Source organism: Leptodactylus fuscus, chromosome 6, assembly GCF_031893055.1.
Source record: "Leptodactylus fuscus isolate aLepFus1 chromosome 6, aLepFus1.hap2, whole genome shotgun sequence".
In the NCBI taxonomy this organism is placed as follows: Eukaryota; Metazoa; Chordata; class Amphibia; order Anura; family Leptodactylidae; genus Leptodactylus; species Leptodactylus fuscus.
In genome coordinates, this window is record NC_134270.1 from 118922362 (window position 1) to 118937210 (window position 14849).

The window sequence follows — 14849 nt, forward strand, 5'->3', positions numbered from 1 at the left end:
TACCCAAAGGTCGCATTTTTAACCTTTCAGCTCCAGAGCGCGAGTCCATGCGCCAGTACATTAAAGAGAGCCTATCTAAAGGACATATCCGACCTTCAGTTTCTCCTGTGGGGGCGGGGTTTTTCTTCGTTGAAAAAAAAGATGGTGGCCTCCGACCTTGTATTGACTACAGGGAATTGAATAAAATTACGGTCAAAGACCAACATCCTCTGCCACTCATCCCGGATCTTTTTAACCAGGTGGTGGGGGCTCGGTGGTTTTCTAAAATTGACCTCCGTGGAGCTTACAACTTGATTCGGATAAGAGACGGGGATGAGTGGAAAACCGCATTTAATACCCCAGAAGGTCATTTTGAATACCTAGTTATGCCTTTTGGTTTGAGCAATGCTCCGGCGGTATTTCAACGTTTTGTGAATGACATTTTTAGGGATCTGTTAGGTAGATATCTAGTAATTTATTTAGATGACATCCTCATATTCTCACCGGACTGGGAGTCACATCAGCATCATGTAAAAGAGGTTCTTAGGCTACGTCAAAACCATCTCTGTGCTAAGTTATCCAAGTGTCAATTTGGAGTCCAGGAGATAGGTTTTTTGGGATATATCCTTACTCCTGGTACCATTGGTATGGATCCCAGAAAGGTATCTGCAGTACTTGAATGGGAGAAACCTACTACCTTAAAAGAAGTTCAGAGGTTTCTAGGTTTCGCCAACTATTACCGAAAATTTATCCGAAATTTTTCTTCCACTGTTAAACCTCTCACCGATTTGACCAAAAAGGGGGCGGATCCTGCCTCCTGGACACCAGAGACGGAGGTAGCGTTCGCCATCTTAAAACAACTCTTTACTTCTGCCCCTGTCCTGGTCCATCCTGATCCTGAATTACCCTTTATTGTAGAGGTTGACGCTTCAGAAGTAGGTGTAGGAGCCGTCCTGTCTCAGGGCACTGAACCATTTACCAACCTCCAACCTATCGCCTACTTTTCCAGGAGGTTCTCCACTACCGAGGCTAATTATGATGTTGGCAATAGAGAGCTTCTGGCGATTAAGTGGGCCTTTGAAGAGTGGAGACACTTCCTGGAGGGGGCCAGACATAAAATTACTGTACTGACTGACCACAAAAACTTATTATATTTAGACAAGGCAAAAAGATTAAATCCCCGTCAAGCCAGGTGGGCTCTATTTTTCACTAGGTTTCACTTTGTAATTACCTACCGTCCCGGCTCAAAGAATACTAAAGCAGATGCCTTGTCTAGAAGTTTTGGTCTTAGTGGTAGTTCTGATGGGGAACCTGAAAATATACTTGCTCCTGGGGTGGTAGTGGCAGTTTTGACCTCGGATCTTGAAACCCGTATTCTCAACACTCAGGATGCTGCCCCTAGTGCGCTACCGCCAGGTAAATTGTTTGTTCCTAGCCACCTCCGCTTGGAGCTCTTAGAGGAGATCCACTCCTCTGTTCTGGCAGGTCATCCAGGCATTGCTGGTACTGGGAATCTGTTATCACGAACGTATTGGTGGCCATCTTGGCAACGAGATGTTAAAAATTTTGTTCATTCTTGCGAGACCTGTGCCAGATCTAAGGTGTCCCATGAACTTCCAGCGGGTCTTTTACATCCACTCCCGCTACCCAATAGACCCTGGTCACACATCTCCATGGATTTTATTACCGATCTCCCGTCCTCTAAAGGGAAATCGGTAATTTGGGTTGTAGTAGATCGTTTTTCTAAGATGTCCCACTTTGTTGCCTTGAAAAAATTGCCTTCAGCTAAATTGTTGGCCTGGTTGTTTATCCGCCACATTTTACGTCTGCATGGTATTCCTTCAAATGTGGTGTCGGACAGGGGCGTACAGTTTGTGTCCAGGTTTTGGAAAGCCTTTTGTAACAGGTTGGGAGTCTCGCTTTCTTTTTCCTCAGCCTTCCACCCAGAGACTAACGGTCAAACAGAGAGATTGAATCAATCTTTGGAACAGTATTTGAGGTGCTTTGTGTCTGATTGCCAAGATAAATGGAGTGAATATTTGCCCATGGCTGAATTTGCACTAAATAATCATGTCAACTCCTCGACTCGGTCGTCTCCTTTCCACATTAACTATGGTTTTCACCCCAGATTCTCCTCAGGAACAGGCAATGAATTTGCCTTTTCCTCAGTAGAGGACGTTGCTAAATCTCTCTGTACTGTATGGGCTGAAAGCCTGGCATCACTGAAAAAAGCCCAGGCTAATCAAGTAAATTTCGCCAACAGAAAGCGCCGCCCTGGACCTGACTTTGTGGTGGGTGACAAGGTCTGGTTATCCACTAAAAATCTCCAACTTCGTGTTCCATCTACTAAATTTGCCCCGCGTTTTATTGGTCCATATCCCATTTCTGAAATAATCAACCCTGTGTCATTCAAATTATCACTTCCTAGGTCCCTCCATATTCACCCAGTTTTTCATAAGTCCCTACTCAAAAAGTATTTTCCGGCAATGGTCACTCGTTCCCCACCCGAACCAGTGATCGTTCAGGGGGAACTAGAGTATGAGGTGGAACGGGTCATTGATTCACGCAGAGTGCGGAATTCCCTTCAGTTCCTCATACATTGGAAGGGGTATGGACCAGAGGAGCGTGTTTGGGTGGCAGCCAGAGACCTTCACGCTCCTAGATTGGTGGAGAAGTTTTACCGTTCTTACCCTACTAAGCCAGGGGGTCCTCTTGAGGGTCCGGAGGCCCCTCCTCAAAGGGGGGGTACTGTCAGGATACGGAGTCGCCGCGGTCTCCTTGCTGCGCGGCGTCTCCCTGGGAGACGTGTTAAGAGTTCTATTGGGTGTGCTTAGGTCATTAAGGGTTAATCTTTTCCTTGCTTTCAGTCTCCATGTCATTAGCCATCAGGTGTGTTCTCTGCTGCTATTTAATCCCCACCCAGGCATGGATCCTTGCCAGCCATTCACTTGGGTTTCCTGGTCCCCCTGCTCAGTCTGATTCCCTGTCTGTTTGTTTTCCATATGTCTCTTGGTTTTTAGATCCGGCTTGTATTTTTGACTCTCCCTTGTCTTTTGATTCGGTACCTTTATTATATCTCCTGGCTTGACCTCTTGCTCGTCTGACCTCGCCTTCTCTTCTGTGTCTTGCTGGGACTTGTGGTCCTCCCTGGCTCCATGCTGTTTTAGTCTTTTGTTTTGCATTGCAGTACACTGTGCTTTCTGTTCAGGTGTGACCCCCGTGACTCCAGTCCCTAGGACTTTCAGGGCCTCCTCTCCCCGTATCCTAGCCGCCGGATAGAAGTGTCAGGAGCCTTGGTAGGCGCACTTCAATTAGGAAGTGCATGGGTCTGCCTCATCTCAGATATTACAGCATAGTCATAGCCGTAGGGCCTACGACCCCTTTTGTCCTTAGCTGCACAGTGTTGCTTTCCCAGCTGTGTCACTTTGCACTGCCTGACCCTGACTCCAATCCTTACAGCAACACTCTATGTGGATTTCTTGGGAGTTGTCATCAAAAACACTTTGGGAACATGGCTGCCAATTTGTACACATTGGACTTTGTTTATTCTGTTAGCTTTGATCATATATCTACTCTAAGGTTACAGTCAGACGAACAAGGTGCAAACGGCCATGAAATATGTTCTTCTTTTTTTTTTTTTTACAACCGTTTGGCACCCGAGGGGTACCCATTTTAACGGATCCCCATACATTACAGTGTATTAAGAGATTCTTGAAAACGAACAAAATTAGGACATGACTAGGGTTGAGCCGATCTTGAGATTTCAAGATCGATTTTAAAATCCGATTTCCGATCATTTTCCAGCCGATCTCGATCGTGAAATTTGCTCGATCGCCGATCAGAATCCGATCTTTTCCGATCCTGATCCTCAACCCTAGTCAATGCTTTTCTATGGGAAAAGTCACTTTTTGGGTTGAGACGATCTTGCGATAACCCCGATCTCGATCCCGCTGGGAAAGATCGGGTCGAAATTCCGATCTTGATCGTGAAATTTACTCGTTCGCCGATCGGAATCCGATCTTTTCCGATCCCGATCGCTCAACCCCAGACATGACCTATACTTTGACAGTCCATTACAATAATGGTCATGTGAATAACCCTTACTCACTGACATTGAATTCAATGCTGCTGTCTGTTAAAAAAATGGCTCTCACACGGCCAGTATACACTGTCATGTGAATGTAGCTTTGGTTGGAATTTGGTGCAGACTGCACTTGATTTTAGGAAAAAATAAATAAGTTTACTTACACTTAATATAACATACAATAGTACTTGTCACTTAGATACTCACAGTAGGTGAACCACAATCACACTCCTCTCCCACTTCTACAAATCCATTGCCACAGGAAGGAGCATCCAACAGCTGAGAGAGGAAAATTTAAAAAAAAAAGATAATATTAATACAGGATGTATCATGGCAGGAAGACAATGACTCCAGCTTTGGTAGTGTGAGGTCCATTACACCGCACGTATCAACTATACCTAAGCTGTGTCCTTCTATAATCCATCAATATATAGACAATGATGCTCATGAGTAATGCCACTACTTAGGTATCTGCCACAGATATTCCTCCAAAAGACCCCTCCATCTATGTTCTGAAAGGGGAAATGGAGGTGAGCTCCTCCCGAAAAACAGCATCAAACATAGAAAGCATCAAGCATATAAAATTCAAGATGCTTGATCCTTCTTGTGGGACATTCCTTGAGAAGCTCACTTGAAGAGAGTGTGCATATGTTTAATTTCTCAAATACGCAACAGAAACCATCACAAAGGTAAAGCTGTAACACACATGCAATATGTAGCTCCAAACACTTATAAGTTACATGATATAGATGGACCTTATTAGGTTTGTTAAACAAGCATTTCCCTCCTCCATTTTGCAAAAACTGTCTGTATTCATCAGTACTGCAGCGGGAGAATTTCTGGGGAAGGTAATACCTGAAACCAAGCAAATCATTATCAGTGACATCCACAAACACAAGTGATCTGCTTTTATATATACACACATATATGTATACACACATTATCTCTGTACTGTGATATCACTATCTGCATTGTCCCTGTTTATATCTGAACTGTAATATCACTCTGTTTATTACCCCTGTATTGTGACATCACATCACAATGTTTACTATATACAAACATTGTGTTTTCTTTTTTTTTTGTAAAGACATCACAATGTGTATTATCTCTGTACTGTGATATCATAGCGTTTATTATGTCTGCACTATTACATCACTGTGTTGTTCTGTACTGTAACACTGACATGTCTATTATAGTATTCCTGTGACATCACTGTTTATCATCCTCATACTTTTACTATTAGTATGTATACTTTGTCTGCATGTTGCTGCTCACGAAAAAAGAAGCGAGCTGCCCTTTCTTCAGGCGGATTCAGCGGCTGACTCAGCCCCGGCGTCCCCCTCACAGCAGCACGCTCCGGAAGCCACGACAGTCGCAACAGGCTTATTTTGGTCCTATTCTGATGCAGCTTCCCGCGTTAAAATCAGGACCAAAATACACCCCCTTTGCCCCGTGTGAACTAGGCCTACTGTGACCAAAGACTGTTTATTTTCCCTGTAAATGTTAACACTATGTTTATTATTTCATCACTGTCACAACATGCTGTGACATCACTGAGATTATTGACATCCATATGTGCAATGTAATGTGACATCACTATATTCATCAGGGCTGTGAAGTTGGTAAGGGTTTTTTGGGCAAAAAATAAACTAGTTAGTGCTATAAATAGGTTAATAAGTGAAACCATATACCTTTACGCTGGGTTCACACCAGCGTTCGATCTTCATTCTGAGGTTTCCGTCTTCTGCATGCAGAAGACAGAAACCTGTCAGACCGGGTCTAGCCATGAGCGCTGGTGAGCGTTTTGTGCTCTCCGCGGCGAAACCGTTTTTTTTTTAAATCGGACACAAAGTCCGGTTAAAAAAAAAAAACGGTTTAGCCGCGGAGAGCATAAAACGCTCACTGGCACTCTCGGCCGGACACTTTTCAAACCCATTCAAATGGGTTTCGGGCAGGAAACGGAATCCTGCAGAACGGAGACCAGACGCAGATGTGAACGAGCCCAAACAAAGCCCCCTTATCTGTTAATGCTCCCTTATGGCTAATGTTATGAGACATCACCAATACTAACCCACCCCATCATACTTACCTGTCTTCATGTCTGGATCTTCTTGTAATGGGACTGCACAAGTTCAGCATCCATGCCTGTGTAAAAGAACCAGAGTACTGGAATGCGCAATAGCCAGTACTCCGGCTCTATTGCAGAGGCGTGGGTGGCCAACAGATGTCAAGAAGTGGAGGTGCTGGCTACCCATTAGCGACGTCCTATACCCAGAAGATCCGGACTGGAAGACAGGTAGGTATGATTGAGTGGAGGGGGTTATTATTGATGACCTTCCATTTCCGGAAACAGGGAAATGCATTGTCAGTGGTAAATCGGAAAATATGCCTTGAGTGGTCACATGACTGTCCCAGCAATCTATGTAAATATAGATTTTTGGCAACCTAAGTAATTTAGAAGGTAGTTCCTTACGCCAATCTTAAAAGGGGTTATCTGGGGAATGATAAATCTCCCCAGTGCATTCCCTAAACTAGTTAAGCTTTATGACTAATGAAGATCCTGGTCCTCCAGAGCACTGTTTATTACTTTTGCGGAGGGATGTGGGGGAGGGTGTAACTCTCATTCCTCTGACTACCCTGCAAACACAGTTATAACACCAACCCGAGAAACCACACGGACGCCATTATAGTCTATGATGTCCGTGTGCTGTCTTTGCTAATCGCTTTTTGCGTTCAGTATTCCGTTCGGGGGGGGTCCCTAAGCGGATTTCCTGAACGGAATACCAAACGCAGATGTGAACCAAGCCTTAGTATGATTTATTATGTTGAAATTTAGGTTTATTTGTAAAATATGAAAATTGAGGGACAGCTTACACACAGCCAGTCACAACCGGGTATCCACCAAGGACCACTTACTTATACTCGATGAAGAGCTTTTGGTCCAATACTAAAGTATACAGTAAAGGTTGACTATATATATCATATCATATCATATCATATCATATCATATCGCTGTCCTGGTTCTTCTTGATTATTTTACTACTGGAGAGTCCAGCCAGTCCCTTTGGGAATTTGCACCCATCTGTGGTCCCAAGAAGTTCTGCTTGTTTGTCTATGTTATAACTGTCCTGGCTACCAAAGATGCAAAATATCTAAATACCTGGTAGAGAGCAGGTTATGAAACTGTGTGTATAACCTAACACATACCCTGTGTCTTCCATGATGCAGCCGAGCCACAGGTCTGGACAACGGCAGTCACCTACAATAAAGAAATGAACATAGTTATTGTACACCGGTAGAAGCGGAGATGGATATAAAACCATAGAGCAGAGGTCTGTGAGATATATCTTACCTGCAGCCAGGCGTGGTCTATTATACATCATGCCAAGATTTTGGCCCAGAGCCTGTGCTAAAGTCACCGCCATGGCAGCAATGCTCCCAAACTGAATAGGGTAAACATAGCAGATATATCATAACCAATCTATTTTAATCCGTTTAACACCATAACAGTAATCCCATCTTGTCATTTGCATTGTACCATATTAGGAGCTATTCACACTAGTCTTTTCTAAGTTATAATGGATCCATAAAATGTCTGTTGTACCAATAGAAAGCAATGTCGTGAAAAAAGAACAATTACTAGAGCGGTCCAGACTCTACACCAAGATGGGCTAGTGAGACAGGAATCTATTCTATTGTAATGAAGTAGAAGAAGTAAATTCATTATGTGAATTCATGAGATAAATTGCCTTTCACATTAGTAATTCAGCCAAACTATAAGCAGTAAGAAACCGATGGAGCAGGGAATTGTGGTAAAAGGGTCATTGTGAAGAGTCTTTTGGACTCTTAATTCCAAATATAGGAATCTCAAGGCAGCAATCCCATCCTAAACATGTTACCTTCTAATATATAATTATCCCTTATTTTACTACCATCATTACAATACTACAAATTCTCTCCCTGCCCCAGTACACAAAGGAAATAAGGTGCCCAAAGGTTTTATTTACACATCTCCCAGTCATACACCAGCCCAGGATGCCATACTTGTTTCTTTAGTTTCTCAAGCTGTGTCACAAGCACCCCAAGGAGTATACACCATATCTCTAGAGATAATCACATCGCCCATATACTGATCATAGCCTTGGCAGTATGTTGGATGTCATTTTTTGGACTGGAGGATACTTTATTTTTCAGTGTTTTTATAACTTTGCCCTATACCTAACAGATATTTCCAGAAGAAGTTGTGGCCAGCCTAGTAATATACGACTGTACTAAGTCCTCAAGAGTGGAAGTAGCTCTTAGCTAACCCATTCTGTGATGCCCATATGCTCTAATATAACATATGGACTTTTCAAGAGAAGACCCCTTTAGGCTGAGGCCCCACATACAGGAAATGCAGCTTTTTTGTTGCAGATTTTGCTGTGTTTTTTTTTTTTAACCTAAACCAAGAATGGCTACAAAAGGAATGGGAAATATATAGGAAGTTCTTATACTTTTACCTTCCATTCCATCCACTCCTGGCTTTGGCTCAAAAAACGAAGCAAATTCTGCAACAAAAAAGCTGCATTTCCGCAACATGGGGTCTCAGTCTGAAGGATGATTTCACACACACAATGCTGCAACTTTTCTGATACTGTCTTCTACACAGAGCAAATTAATATTTCGGGTGGTATTCTGTACTGCAAGAAGGAATTGGGTTTTTTGTTGTAAGCTTAGTGATAGTGACATAAACTGACATACAAAGTCTGAGATACATTCCAGATAAGAAATTCCTAAAAATGTGGAGTTTAAATAATCCATAACTCAGCATGTACTTCTGGCATATTTTCAGGAAAATTCTATAGTCATAATAGTAACGGTTTCCTTTATTCATCAATCTATGACATATTGGTACCTGGAAAAACGTTATTCTTAAGCAAACAGCTCCAACTAGTGGTCTAGTAGTGCATTACACTCATACTAGAAGGGAAGGACTTAGCACAAGGATTTCCATATTTTAACTTTTAGCTTAATTCAAGTACTTAGTATTAGTCAATATAACGACATTATATCTTAGAAAGTAATTTATGTTGTGTAACCTAAAAACTGATTGGTGGGAGAGCCTGGTATGATCTAATATTCATGACTTCTTCTAAGGACAGGTCATCATATGAAAAGGAATCTGGTCTCATCATTTAGGAATGTGCTCTAGTTTCTGCACCGGCAAAAAATAATAAATGTGATGTAAATTGTTCTAAACTTTTATTATCAAGATATCAGTTTTGTGGCAGTCTGTGTTGCCATAATTTGTACCAAATTTATCAGATGTCTGTAAATTTAACACTTCTGCTCTAAAATGTTACTCTACTTTCTACATCAAAATTTTTTCATCTTTTTAAAAAGTTGCAGACAGACAGACAGGATAACCAAACCCAATTTCCAAGAGCAGAATGATGTAAAAATGCAAAATGTTGCAACATTTTTGCAGAAATAACTTTAAAAATCCCAAACCTCTACTCTGAGAATTGAATAATTTTTACACCAGAATTCTGTACCGAAGGGTGTGATAGATCTCCCCCAACAGCTTAGGATAGAAAAACTAAGGGGTCCTACTCACCGTTCTTTACTTCTACTGGGCTCCAATGTAGGGTGCAGTGATAAATTCTGGGCATCTTCAGGCGTCCTGGATGATTTCAGCAGCCCAGTGGTACCATTGAGCCCTCTGATTAGGCCTCAGTGAACATATTTGGCACATTGACTTCATAAAGTTTAAGTCAAAGGATCATGACATTGATGTGCCGCATGTGATCACCGAGGCCCAATCATAGGCCTCTGTGGTCCCAGAAGCTCACTGATGTCGCCAAGTAGATGGGAACGAACACTGGACACCACATGGGAGCCGAGGAGAGATGAGGGAAGTTCTGAAGAGACCCCAGGGTATAATAATGGCACTTCTGATTCGGACCAAGCAAATCTCCTGAGGCTCAGCCACCTCTAATTCTCTGTATGGGACACAGTAATGATCAGTTCTGCTTTCCTTCTAATGAAACTGGTCAATCTGGCAAAGGCAAGATTTATTTATATAGATAACCAAGCAAGTTCATGAGGTTCAATGCAGAGGAAGCAGGCAGGTAAAGCACTACAATAAAATCTCTGCACAGACGGGTGAATAAAGTCTATTTTCCATTTTTTCTCTACTTATGGAGTGCTGCCATTTTTTTGTTATTTGTGGATAGGTCCTTGGTCTGGATATTTGGACTCTTTTCTATATAATAGTGTGGCTAGTTTTTCTTTTTTGTTTAAGTAAAACTCTAGCAATCTATGTATTGCAAGACCTCATTTTAAGAGGCAAAAACGTATATTTGTATATTTGATTATATTATACCAACCTCAATCACGCCGCCAGCTTTGGTTGGAGAGCACATCCCACCAAAATAAGCTGCCCCACTGCGGCTACTCTTAAAAGTGCGTCCTCTAAATACAGACAAGAGAAAAAGTTAGTACGGTAATTTTCTGTTTAATTACCTTTAAAGGGATAATGGCTGAATATTGCAATATTTATATATGACCAACATGACATGATCTACGGTGGAAATCAACAACTACATTACCACTCAGTCGCTTTTCTTAATGGCTTAACAGAACAGCAATAATCTATCTATAAACAACAATAATCTATCGTACAGACTGCCAATGTTTTTATACCAGTGGTGGTCAATCTGACATATAGTGTAGGTTTTGTGGTCCTTGACTCAGAGAACTGGATGATCATACACTCATTGTCATGCAACATTACCATCTATGGAAGACACAAAAAGAGCAGTATGAACTTTCTGCTGAGGACTGGTCTCCAGACTGTTGGAGGAGGGGGTCTCAAGAAATAGACTCCCACTCATTAGGCGAAGACCCCATGTAGTGAGCCACAGCCAAAAAGCGATGCAGGAAAAAACGCGTCAGAAATGCATCACAGTTTTTCCCGCAGCACTTTTACAGAAAGTCCACAGAGTTTTCTGCAGTCTTTCTGCTTCTGTTATATCTGTACCGAAACCTCCAGCATCACGTGGCATTAACGCAACATGGGGCCTTAATAATTTTTAGGTTGTGATTTGGATGTCCTGAATTAAAAACTATTTGATCTATTCTTTAACAAAAACACAACAAAACAGGAAGCATTTAATCCTGTATAATCTGTTTCATGAACCCCTAAATTTGATATTTTTAAAAACAGAATTACAGTCTACTTTTTGTGTAAAATTTTTAAATAATGGTGAGCAAGTTACAATAGAATGATAGGCAGAACGGGTGAAAATAAAAAAATAAACCATTTCTAGACTACTTCAATGTCCTTTAATCTCTATTGGGTGGCTACTAAGGGCACTTCTACTATGCCAGCTTTTGACGGCATCGCTTCTAGATAAGATTGCAGCGCTGTGATGCAATGTACAGGCTGTTAGTAACAACTGTGGTCATAAGACGCTACAATGAGGGATCAATCTTTCAGCCTATTTCCACCTATAGCCCTCCAACCCCACAATGGCTTAACAGAATGTGATGCTTTATTATAGCATAAGCCTATTAAACAACCCCTCTAATAATTTGCCTGTTAGTACATCAATACAGTATATGTAACGCAAAATAGAACTAAAAAATAATCCTCATTCTGCAAAATAGAAATCCTCATGTAGCTAACTTGACTGAAAAATAAAAAAAGCTATAGCACTGGAAAAGTACTGAAATAAAAAGGCCCCACGTAGTGAGGCGCAGCCCAAAAAACACGGCGGAAAAGTTTTCCTCTGCAGACTTTCTTTCCCTATTATACCTATGTGGAAAACACCAACTTAGGGTGCATTCACACTGAGTATACGCTAAGCTCTTTCTGAACGTAAAACACGTTCAGAATGAGCTGCGTACAAAGCAGATATCATTCATTTCTATGGGAGCTGGCATACATGCGCTCCCCATTGAAATGAATGGGCTGCTTTTTTCCCTATTCCTTTCAATGTGATACAGCCAAATAGCGGCATTTACGCTACGTGGGGGGTCCGGCCTTAAAAAGACATTTTATTGTCCAAAAATACTAAAACTTAAAAAGTATAGTATTTGATTTATTTGACCTCTCTGCATTCGCAACAGAAGAATACAGGTAACTGTTTAACCACATGGTTACCTTCAAACATAAAACAAAAAAAACAGGAAATTAGCACTTGTTGGCCCTTTTGCCTTCACTCTGCGGTCCAGCTCACCCCAAACCATCTCGGTTGGGTTCAGGTCTGGTGACTGTGGAGGCCAGGTCATCTGGCGTAGCACCCTATCACTCTCATTCTTGGTCAAATAGCCCTTATACAGCCTGGAGGTGTGTTTGGGGTCACTGTTGAAAAATATATGATGGTCCAACTAAACGCAAACTGCAGCAGAGGTGACTCTTGGTCTTCCTATCCTGGGGCGGTCCTCATGTGAGCCAGTTTCTTTGTAGCGCTTGATGGTTTTTTCCTTACTTAGCTGCTTTTTTCTTGCCATAAATACAAATTCTAACAGTCTATTCAGTAGGACTATCAGCTGTGTATCGACCTGACTTCTGCACAACACAACTGATGGTCCCAACCCCATTTATAAGGCAAGAAATCCCACTTATTAAACCTGACAGGGAACACCTGTGAAGTGAAAACCATTTCTGGTGACTACCTCTTGAAGCTCATCAAGAGAATTCCAAGCAATTCCAATTCCAAAGCAGTAATCAAAGCAAAAGGCGGCTACTTTGAAGAACCGAGAATATAAGACAGATTTTCAGTTGTTTCACCCTTTTTTGTTAAGTATATAATTCCACATGTTTTAATTCATAGGTTTGATGCCTTCATTGTGAATCTACAATTTTCATAGCTGTGAAAATACAGAAAACTCTTTGAATGAGAAGGTGTGCCCAAACTTTTGGTCTGTACCTTGTACTATATATACTGTCTCATTTGGATGCACCTTAAAGACTTGATTACATTACCCCTGCCACCCTCTCCCCTTTTTACCCATTCCTGTTGGCTACTGTAATGACCGTTTTCTCTACTCTTATTTCTGTGTTTCTTTTGGTACCCTTTAAAAATGTTAATGAAATTTTTTTGATGAAAAAAAAGCACTTGAACTGGTAGAGGTGGTGAAAGGCCCTCTTTAAACCAGCAGATCAAGAGATCTCCAATGAGAATGAGGTTGAAGAACTGATGATTCGCTAAATATTACTGATAAAGAAAAAAATACCTTAGGATTGAATAATGATGGAGAACTACTGCAGATGGAATTTAATGTACTGGATGCTCACTACGCAGAGCTTTAGTTAAGGTTCACAACCAAAAGGAAGAACCTCACCATTCTTAAAGATTTAGTATGATCCCATAGATAGACAGGCTGGCCTAAAACTGCTGGATAAACTCACTAGAGCAATGGGGTCTTAAATGGTAGAAGGACTAGGAACCTTCTGAGGCTTTTGCTTCAGACTTTGGACCACACACCATCCAGAGAACCCTTTATTTCTTTAGAAAATATTAGCAGCAGGCCCCCTGGTCTGACCTGTGATATTTATCAGGCATGATACATCTCAGTAGCCATATAAATCTATTATATAGGAGACAACAGATTTTCCCATATTTCACCTGAAGCATTTGAGTGGATCTTGTATATAGGACTAGTTAAGGTTATGGAAAAGAGAAATTCTAAGAAGGATCTGATCTAGGGTCTAGTAAAGACCTGAAAAGGAAAGAGACTATTCAACAACCTATGCATTGTGCTGATGTAGGGTAAACATTGATTTCATTGTGTAATACTTTATTTTGCCTGTGGTGGTGCTATAGGAAAATTTATTGCTTGCTGCCATGCTCTCCAGCAAAACTACTGATTGTCAGGTCCTATCCTACAGAAGATATTTGTCCACAGTAGACAACCACTTCAACAAGCGAATCTCCACATAGAGTTGACTTTAGAAGCAGGTAGGCCAGACTAAACATTTGCAGATACTATTGCTGACATTGCTATATCTTTCCAATGAGCTGTTAATATAAGGCAGTCTGTGTAATTCTATTGTTGTCTGTTTAGCCCCAAAGAAAAAAATATCGCTACACGTAAATTTTCTCCTAAATCACGGACAGGCTAGCATTCCCTTTAAACATACTTGGGCAGATTTACTATTGAAAATGATGTAGAATTCAGGGGCAATTTTTGCCAAAGCTTGTCGTACCTGCTTTACATCAGTTTCTGCGCCTTGTACAACAGGTGGAAAGAATTTACCAAAAGGGACAGGCTTTGGGGAATGGAAAGGTTGAAGATGTGACCCCAGTACCCAAAATGTACTAAAATATTTGCACTTTTTGTAACTAAGCTAACTGTAGTTGGTGTAACCTCAGACTGGACAGATTTATCATTCGGCATCGGTCACTTTGAGAAATTTTGCACAAACTATCTAAACTTAGACAGAATTAGTAAGTCTGCCCCAGTGTTTTCTGATGACTATATAGGAAAAATCCCAATAATGTAAACAGTCAACTAGTCACAATAGTGAGGTAATGGGGATGTAGCTTGGATGACTGTGGCATGTTTAATGGATTATATAATAAGGTGCAGCTAACCCCATTGGACTCACGAGAAGAGGTGAGTGGTATCACTATGTTCTGGTATCTCCGTGCTCCGATACTTCATGAAATCAGACAGTGTTTGCAGAGGGTCTTCACTAACCGCAACCTTGTCTCCAGAGGTCCACGTTTCCATAGCCACCAGGACGATACTGGTATTCAGCTGTTCCCTGAAAATCTAAGAGGAGAAGCCAGGAATA

At 41.4% G+C, this 14849-nt stretch overlaps 1 protein-coding gene across 1 annotated transcript in view; it reads right to left on the minus strand.

The window, feature by feature from the left end:
- ADAM11 (ADAM metallopeptidase domain 11) overlaps nucleotides 1–14849 on the minus strand; it is a 69305-nt gene that overhangs the window by 17316 nt on the left and 37140 nt on the right. The window contains exons 11-16 of the mRNA XM_075277158.1: nucleotides 14661–14827; nucleotides 10432–10516; nucleotides 7416–7506; nucleotides 7271–7322; nucleotides 4819–4918; nucleotides 4271–4342 (exon numbers count right to left, since the gene is read on the minus strand). Of these exons, the coding sequence (XP_075133259.1) occupies nucleotides 4271–4342; nucleotides 4819–4918; nucleotides 7271–7322; nucleotides 7416–7506; nucleotides 10432–10516; nucleotides 14661–14827 (567 nt within the window). The remainder of the gene's footprint in view (nucleotides 1–4270; nucleotides 4343–4818; nucleotides 4919–7270; nucleotides 7323–7415; nucleotides 7507–10431; nucleotides 10517–14660; nucleotides 14828–14849) is intronic.